The sequence below is a fragment of the Taudactylus pleione genome, unplaced genomic scaffold (assembly GCF_031769625.1).
Source record: "Taudactylus pleione unplaced genomic scaffold, aTauple2 ptg000192l, whole genome shotgun sequence".
Lineage (NCBI taxonomy): Eukaryota > Metazoa > Chordata > Amphibia > Anura > Myobatrachidae > Taudactylus > Taudactylus pleione.
The window spans coordinates 503,397-513,155 of record NW_028284594.1 but is presented as its reverse complement, the minus strand read 5'-3'; the positions used below and the strand labels follow the sequence as shown (position 1 = coordinate 513,155).

Below are 9,759 nucleotides of genomic sequence, written 5' to 3'. Positions count from 1 at the left end.
TCTCACAGGCTGTCTTTGAAAAATGACAGTTGGGAGCTGATTGGCTGGCACCTTATCACTTTTCACTCTGTCTCCTAACACTGCTTAGTAAATAGACCCTTGAAAAATGTATATTTTAAAAATGATCATTTTACACATACTAAACTGCTATGAGAGCAGCTGCACAAATGTATTCAAAATTGGAATCAGGAATTAAGACTCATTACAGTGAACTAGAGTTAACCAAGACAACTTTTCAGGTACAGACTAAAACATTGCACATCATAATAACACATAAAAGTTTTATAAATGGATCGCTAACAACTTAATCCATAAATTCCATTGCATTCCTGACTCAACATTACTGTTTGTAATTCCTTAATTTATTTAGAGAACCCAAACACATTTTATTATAAATTTCCCTAAGTATTAGAATGACAGTGCTCTACAATAGGGTTGTAGTATCGTTTTTTTTTAACCAGTTCCTCAAATCATTACAAAAATTTGCTAGAAATTAATTATTTTTTTTTAAAATGATCAAGCTGCTGTAATTAGAGAAAGTGAAACTGCTTCTACCATTTTCGAGCCTGCTCGACCGGTTTAGAGCTCGTTCACACATGTGCCTCAAACATGATGAAGTGTTTGAGCTCAATGTGACACATTCATGTGTAATGTGCACAACTTCAATGAAAGAAATATTAAAATACTTTTTTAGTTACTTAAAAATCTTATCTAAATAGAGTTTAAGAATAAAAATATGTCTAAACATTTGTAATGCGATCAAAGAATATGAACCACAAACAACAGTAGTCAAAAAAACTTCAGAGGGCAAATCTGTTCTGAAAGTATTAAAACGTGTTTAGGGCTTCAAGTGGTGCTACTAGGGATGGTATAGAAGCCTGCTAGTGCCATCATTTTGGGTTAACAAAACTATACATATCACATGCCCTTGTAAGTGCATGACATAGGACACTCATTTTTTACACTTTCTCTTCTTAACTCTTATGGAAAACAGCGCAATTGAGAATAGTGGAACCTAAATATAATGTCCAGCCCTATATTTCACTACCATTGCAATAACTAGAGCGTTTTCTATCTCCAGAAGGCCTTTGGATCCACTTTAAGGCATATCAAATGCACCTTAACATATGTCACGCGGGTCCATCTATTCACCATTAACGAGATTGGGTACCCGGTTACATATGTTGCATTGCATTACTTTTAGCAGACCTGAGGTATATGAGACTACAGATATAAGCAGCACAATATTATTGATAACTTCTCTGAAAGAAATGATGCCTTAGGAGTGAGACAGTTGTGTAACAATTAAAAAGCATATTAAACAGTCTTTGAAAGTGTCTCAGTGATAGCTATAAAATAGCTATTTTTCTTTTAGATTTGTAAAGTGATCATTTACTCAGATTATGTTCTTTATTAAATTCTGATTTTGTAACCATGCTGGAAGGAGCTGTGGAGCCCATGTTTATCCCCCTGTGGTCATGTTGTATGTGCTGGTGGTAAGAACAGTGATATTGTCCGAATGGCCGATTACCCAGTCTGGAAAGGTATTCAGCTGAAATATACTAGTGGCCCAAGTGTTCATGGCCAGACTAAGGAGGAGGACACCCATTATATTCATCAGCAAACCAGTCTTTGCCTACAGAGAGAAACAAAAAACAGACTTACAGATATAATACAATGTTTTATGCAGGCACACACTAGAGCTCATTTGTAAGTGAACACATCTTCAATCTTAACTTACAGTTCATAGAAAAAAATACATGTAAACAAAAATAATTTATGTCCATTTGCTTAGTCTTCCCAATCTCAAAATGCGTCCAACTCAAAAACTGCAGCATTTACCAAATGTCCATGAGGTATAAAGGTGTATATACTTATGCCCCACAATAAAGTAGAGATGTAGCTTGATAATATAGGCCCCTTAGTCTGTGTGTAACCTACTGTACAAATGGTTGGGCACACACTAACCATATATTGATAGTATAGGCCCCTTAGTCTGTGTGTAACCTACTGTACAAATGGTTGGGCACACACTAACCATATATTGATAGTATAGGCCCCTTAGTCTGTGTGTAACCTACTGTACAAATGGTTGGGCACACACTGACATCCATCAGATCATCAGTAGCGATGATTATTTTAGGTTATATGATGAACATGTGGCCCTGTGACTTTATCAGATAGGGCATAGCTCATGTATCAGGGGCAGTGTCATTATGTGAGGAGGAAAATGGAGACCAGCAGGAAGAAATAAGCAGCGTGATGCTTTGTTTGTTGGGTCTGTTTCACATTTTGTAACATTTCCCGATATTAACTGTAGAAAATAAACTAGTTCCTCAAATGTATATGGTGAAGTCTTGTGTAACTCTTCTACTTACAGAAACACAACATTTTCACTCAATTCCACAAATAACAGTTCTTGTAAGCATCCTACTTCAGAATGCTACTAGCCCTGGGGACACTGCTCGGACTAAGATTTCTGAATGGTGTCAACTTACATAGATTTAAAGGGTTTATTTATTAATACTCTTGATTTGACCACGAAAGTTAATACTCGCCACATATAATGATTTAAAATGTTTTTGTTTAGTCTGCCATTTATCCATGCTGGTTTTCTTCCACTCAGGGGTGTATCTAGGGATACAAGCGCCCCAGGCAATGTAATGTACTGGCGCCCCCCTACCCCCTTATGCAGTGCCCCCAGTAGTAATCCCCCAGTAGTAATCACCCCTATGCTGCATTGCCCCCAGTAGTAATCACCCCTATGCTGCATTGCCCCCAGTAGTAATCCCCCCTATGCTGCATTGTCCCCAGTAGTAGTCCTCCCTATACAGTACACCCAGTAGAAGCCCCCCTATACAGTGCCCCCAGTAGTAATCCCCCCTATGATGCATTGCCCCTAGTAGTCCCCCCTATACAGTGCCCCCAGTAATAGTACCCAGTAGTAGTCCCCCCTATACAGTGCCCCCAGTAATAGTACCCAGTAGTAGTCCCCCCTTTATAGTGCCCCCAGTAGTAGTCCCCCCTATACATTGCCCCTAGTAGTAGCCCCCCTATACAGTGCCCCCAGTAGTAGTCCCCTATACAGTGCCCCCAGTTGTAGACCCCCTATACAGTGTCCCCAGTAGTGGCCACCCCCCCCCCCTAAATTGCCCCAGTAGTGGCCACCCCTATACAGTGCTCCCAGTAGTGGCCACCCCCATAAATTGCCCCCAGTAGTGGCCACCCCAATACAGTAGCGGGCACCCCCCCATAAACTTCCCCCAGTAGTGGACAACCCCTATTTCACACACACACACACACACACACACACAAAGAACAAAAGAAAACTCAACTTACCTGGTCCCCGCTCCTGACGCGACCGCCGCTGTCCGAGTCCCGGCCCGCTCTTCTCCTGCATGGGAGAGACGTCATGACGTATGACGTCTCTCCCATCACATGCTGCGGGGGGAGCCGGAACACGGAGCTCATGAGTGAGCTCCAGCCGGCTCCCTCCGCGTATGACGCTGCAGCTAATGAGAGTCAGGCAGACTCTCATTAGCTGGCTGCTATTACAAACACACAGCCGCCGCTGGCGGCTGTCTGTTTGTAAACTGTGTAGGGCGGACCGCTCTCACTGTGGTCTGCCCTACAGTTGTGGGGCCCGGGGGACTTGTCCACCCCTTGGCTACTGGTGCCATTGCCGGGCGGCGCCCCCCCCCCCTTTGGTCGGCACCCTGGCGAGTGCCATCCTGGCCAATGGGTAGATATACGCCCCTGCTTCCACTCACCGGTAGTCTAATGCTGACAGCTAGGATTTCAGGCAATATGCATAGTGAGACATGACCAGGAGGGGATTCTGCAAAACCTCTCAGAAGGGTATGGAGCAGACACCACTATACGCATAGCAAGCTAAGGGGAGCCTATCAACAAACAAAAAGATAGGTCCCCTGGACCCATGCAGCCCATGGGTCCAGGGGAACCCCGCACCACACACCCTATACCCAGAGCATACCTTACACTGCTGCCAGTAAGTAGGTCCCTCTGCATCCGGCGTCTTTTTTCCAGTGATATCTGGAAAGATAGCGCCACACATTGAAAGCAAAGACTCTGGACTTTGCTATCTTCTGAGCTTGCTCCATCCTCCCAAATATCACTAGGAAGAGCGCACCAGCCACAGAAGGTAGGGGCTAGGATGCTACATGTAGGAGGAGAGGTGATGTACACAAGCCCCCTGGGGCATTAATATGCTCCTGGAGGGACCACAAAAGAAATCAATGATTTCTCAGCTGTATGCCTTTTCTTAAATAGACGGAAGCAGTAATAACCCCTTGCTCTGGCAAAAAAAGGCTTGGCAAAAGAATTACAAGCTATGTATAAATATACACCTATTTTCAAACAAATCTATTGCACCAAGGACAGGGCTGAAAATTATGTTGGTTATGAAATCAAGCGTATAGCGGTGCGGTCTCATAGATGCATACAACAATGTGGTTGTAATTGTGACTGTCTTCTATTCAGCTCTGCATTGAGCCCTACATCCCTTATCTGTGTTTGGATGTAACTTATTGAGAATATACAGTATGCCTTGAACAGTGCCATAGCCTAGTAATTCCATGCCCTGGGCCAGCCCCCACCATGAGCACATGTGTTGTAAGGACATCACAAAGAGGGTGCTGAGAGCAGGAAGCTGGGTGTCTGGCACCTCTCCTTCCAGGCAGTCCATAAGCCGGAGACAGGTGCTATCAGGGCTGCAACACTGCTGACCTCTTTGGCCTTGCGCCCGCCCTGGGCATTGGCAGTGGTCGCAAACACCTAGTTACAGTCCTGGTCTTGAACATAGAGTAAGATAAACTTACTAGGTATTTTATGCCAGAATCTCACCTTAAACTTTCTCAGCTGTTTGTCAGTGTGAGTTGGTCGCTGACTGGTATACAATGCCACAGTTGGCATATGCCCAAGCATTGCCATTACACTGCAAAATGTTTCACACTTATTCCATACACATGACTCTGCCAAAAACTAATGGGCCTGAACAAAGACAAATCAGCATTTTTCACAGTTGGGAATTCTGTCTTAGTACTGGCCTGACATGCTTTGTTGAAAAGTTTATACTTTTGGTACCTACCATGTCTTTCACCATCAAATGCCCAGTAGAAAATGCTATAGAGTTCGGAGGAGTGGACACAGGTAACATGAACGCATAGGAGCAGCCAACGGTACCAGGAATCATTAAATACAGTGGATTCACCCTAAGACGAATAGCCTGAAAAAGCAGAGTGACACGCCTTCATTCTATAGTCAATGTAAATGGTATACCCCTAACATAGTACAGGGGGAAAGTGTGTGTGAGGGGTCCTGCCAGAGAAATCCATCCCCTGAGGTTAATGATGTATATCTTGCCCGATGTATTTGCCATATAGAATACATGATATAATTGTCAATTATGGAGCCCCAGACACATATGGATCTCCTTTGCCCATTTTATAGTTACTTTATAAGGGAATTTAGCCTCCTTCTTACCAGCTCAGATAAAACAGGAAGGAATACAATGATGGTGGCTGTGTTACTGGCGAACTCTGTGAAGGAGGCGATCAGTATAGTAATGAGGAGGACGGCAAGTGCTGGTGGGATATCCTCAAGGGGCTGCAAACGGCTTCCTATCCATGTGGATAAACCAGAAACCTGGAAAAAGAAAGATAAAGACATTTTGATGCCAGGTACATGACTTAGTTACATCTGCACAGAGCATTTGTCAAGATTATGGGGTCCATGTACTAAGCAGCGATAAGAGACAGAGTGAAAAGTGATAAGTCTGTGATAAGGTGCCAGCCAATCAGCTCCCAACTGTAATTTTTCAAACACAGCCTGTTAGATGGCAGTTGGGAGCTGATTGGCTGGCACCTTATCACTTTTCACTCTGTCTCTTATCACTGCTTAGTACATAGACCCCTATATCTGGTAGTGTTCTGTATTCATTTAAATAATCACTTGAACCAGATACACACTGGAGCAACATTGAAATGAGTGCCCTTGAACGCGGATTGCCCATAGACATTTGAATGAGTTAATGAACAACAGAACGATCACTGTTCCGTCCTTCATTAACTTACCACAGGTCGCTAGCGATATTGCTAGGATTGATGTGTGTGCCTAGCAACCGCGGGAGCGCGCAATCCCACACTGAGCAATGTAGGAGATTTTTTTTCATTATGAAATGGCAAATCAGCCCAACATCGCTCCAGTGTGTACCCAAAAAAAATAGTATTCACTCCCATTGCTTAGAGCAGTTTTATCTCTAGATAATGCCCTGCCTTTAATATTTCTTCTTCTCTACTATTCTCTAAATAGTAATATAAATAACATGTATGGCTGTATGCCCTAAGGTACTCCGTTCTTGAAGAGGTGTGGTGCCAAATGTAATATTTGGTTATTACATATAATGCGCAGATTTTGGGCCTGATTCAGAGTCGCTCGCTCACGCTGTGCGTTCGCAAGCGGCCCAATGTTCTGTGTACGTGCATGCGTACGCTTCGTTCTGCACGTGTGCAAACTACACACTGCGATCGCAACCCTCTCGCTCGCCCAGCAAAGGCAGCCCAGGATAATGAGTGACAGGAGAGGCTGTTTGTGGGTGGTAACAGGGGCAGGACACAAATAACGGGGGGTTGAAGATGCGAACGCAGGCTTGCCTGAGTGTTTCAACGCCATTTTAGAGGCGCGCATAATAAACAGTAGCGTCATAGTACACGTCACTTGCCTTTTTTTTTACACTGATTTCCTCGCAATGCTTGCAGTAGGGTAAAGCAACCGCAAGCACTGTGTTAGCATCTGATGGTGCTCGATGTACCAATGTTTTATGACACTTCCTGGAGATGACGTGTGCTGGTGGGCAACTCTGCCTGTGCGATTGGGCATACGCTCAGACAAAGTGGCCGCTCTCAAAGCCATGGTGGGCGTGCTTATGCCATGGCGAGCGTTCGCTTCCCGTGGCTTCACTTTGACAAATTTGCATACACATCCAGCGAGCGTACGCAGATAGTGAGCGGGTCTGAATCAGGCCCTTTGTTGTATGGAGTAAATGGGGGGATGGCACACACTCCTCCTATTAGCCTCATTACTATGTAAAATTGCACAACTTCATTCTGACATCTCTGGACATGCCCCTCCCACATCCTGACGCCCCTTCCACATCCTGACATCTCTGGGCATGCCCCTCCCACATCCTGACATCTCTGGGCATGCCCCTTCTACATCCTGACATCACTGGGCATGACTTCATCCTGACATCTCTGGACATGCCTTTCCCATATCCTGACATCTCTGGGCATGCCCCTCCCACATCCTGACATCTCTGGGCATGACCCTCCCACATCCTGACATCTCTGGGTATGCCCCTCTCAAATCCTGACATCTCTGGGCATGCCCCTTCTACATCCTGACATCTCTGGGCATGACCCTCCCACATACTGACATCTATGGGCATGCCCCTCCCACATCCTGCCATCTCTGGGTATGCCCCTCCTACATCCTGACATCTCTGGGCATGCCCCTCCCACATCCTGAATGGCATGCAAGGCAAGTGAGCCCTGAGGCAAACATGGAGGAAAAAGTGTAAATGTGCCACTCTTTCACCTAACTTGCCTTGGTACATAGACCCCAGAATACAATATTTATTCAGTTGCTGAAAATCATATCTTCCTTCTCACCTCACAGCCCTTTGCCATGGCAAATCCTCCCCCCAGCAATAAAATGATATTCCAGGGCACAGTATCCTGAGCTTTCTTCCATGATAACAGTGGTTTATTTTCTGTGTTGGGGGCTGCAGAAAGTGAGATTCATTCTGTCAGCAATAAATTGTCTAACAATTATATATATATAACCTTAACATAATATATTGAGTAATAAAATAATCACTGTTTGCTTTGGGGGTGATTTATTTAGATCCAAGTTGCCTCACATGATATTTTTCGGTATGTAGTTACCCAAAGTAATTAAATGACAAATCCTGTGTGATGAATTGGTATGATACAGGGGTATCTCTAAGAACAAAGTTCAGCAAGAGTCTTGAGGGCTGGTGATGTTTGGCGTGATGCGGCCGCTAACAGCCTTGAGGGCTGGTGATGCTTGGCAAGATGACGCTGGAGTGCGACTTGCGGCGCTTGGTCGACACAAGTGGCAGTACGTAGGATAGTGCGTACTGGAGATGCTGGTGTGCGACTTGTGCCACCGAGTTGACACAAGCGGCAGTACACTGGATTACGTGTACCAGGAACACTGGTGTGCGCCTTGTGTCGCCGGGTTGACACAAGCGACAGGACGCTGGGGTGCGGCCTGTGCCACCTAGATGACACAAGTGGCAGGGATGCTGGATTGCGTGCACAGGTGATGCTGGTGTGCGCCTTGTGTCGCCAGGTTGACACAAGCAATAGGACGCTGAGGTGCCGCCCGTGCCGCCTAGATGACACAAGCGTCAGGATGCAGAGGTAAAGTCCGTGTCGCCTAGATGACACAAACGTCAGGAGAAATACAAGACAAGCAGAGGTAGTGGACACTCAACTAAACAGGAATTAACCACCAGCTATCACCGGCACCTGAGCAACCTACGGACAAGATAGAAAAAGCCACAGGAGCCAATCAGGTTAGTCCAGGAATGACAGGCAGGAGGTAGGAGGAGTTCAGTGATTGATAGCCCAGCGTTCACATCTCCTAGCAACGCAGGGGCTTGTGACATGGATAACATCTGGAAACAAGGCCTAATTGTAGTAACTTTTGCTCGCACCCCTTGGAGTTGCAAACAATGGACAAAAATAAACCCCATTTCAAGATAGATCTTGTAATTTAAAATACTTTGGGTACCCTACATGCGGGAAATTAACATGCAAGGCAACTCAAGTCTAATAAATTCACCCTCTGTGAGGTATTTAATATGATGTCTAAAGAAAGTAATATTAATTCATTGTAAAAAGGAAGATTTAACAGTTTTTTTTACTATATAAATATCATTCCTTACAAGATTCAATCTTACATGAGCACAGGACATTGCAGATAAAGACAATAAATAATAAAGAACTTACTGCCACCTAAGCTGTACTGAAGGTGCTGCCTGTGAATAAGATTGATAATGCTTACTGTATCTTCAAATGTATTATCAGTAGAGATGTGCGCGGACCCCCGTGTTTTGATTTTGTTTTAGTTCTGTGATTCAGTTTTGGATTACTTTAAATGATAAAAGCAGCTAAAATCATGTGATTTCTTTGACCAATTTATATGCAATCTAAAACCTGAGATTCAGTTTTAAATCCGAGTTTCGAACAGCAGACCTGAGCTGGGACCCGGTTCTACTTGGAACCCCAAAAATAATCCGAGCTGGGAATCGATTCGACTTAGAACTATAGATAAGCGGTTCGGATTCTGTGGAATCTGAATCGCTCTGAACATCGGGGATCCGAGTCCACCCGAGGCTCGGGTGTTCCTGCCTGACTGGGATCCCACTTCGAGGTCAAACGTCATCCTCCCGACATTGGATTCTCGCGATAGTTCGTTTCTATATAAGGCGCCGCCACCGGCACTCAGCGCCATTTCACTGTTCACTCGCACGCTGCGCACTGCTCTGCAATGTTTCTCTGCATATGTTATAGTGGCTGTGTCCAGAGTGGCTGTGCTGGTAATGTGACTGTAGGGGGCACACTGCACACTGATGTATGCTGCGCCTGCGCTACCCTTCTAATTAAAGTGGCTGTAGCCTGTGTCCAGACTCCAGACTCACAAGTGGCTGTG

The 9,759-nt window shown here is 44.9% G+C and overlaps 1 protein-coding gene across 1 annotated transcript in view; it reads right to left on the bottom strand.

Moving 5' to 3' along the window:
* Positions 1–1,462: 1,462 nt before the first annotated feature.
* SLC13A3 (solute carrier family 13 member 3) overlaps positions 1,463–9,759 on the bottom strand; it is a 76,851-nt gene continuing 68,554 nt past the window's right edge. The window contains exons 10-13 of the mRNA XM_088476747.1: positions 7,689–7,801; positions 5,503–5,664; positions 5,108–5,245; positions 1,463–1,636 (exon numbers count right to left, since the gene is read on the bottom strand). Of these exons, the coding sequence (XP_088332873.1) occupies positions 1,463–1,636; positions 5,108–5,245; positions 5,503–5,664; positions 7,689–7,801 (587 nt within the window). The remainder of the gene's footprint in view (positions 1,637–5,107; positions 5,246–5,502; positions 5,665–7,688; positions 7,802–9,759) is intronic.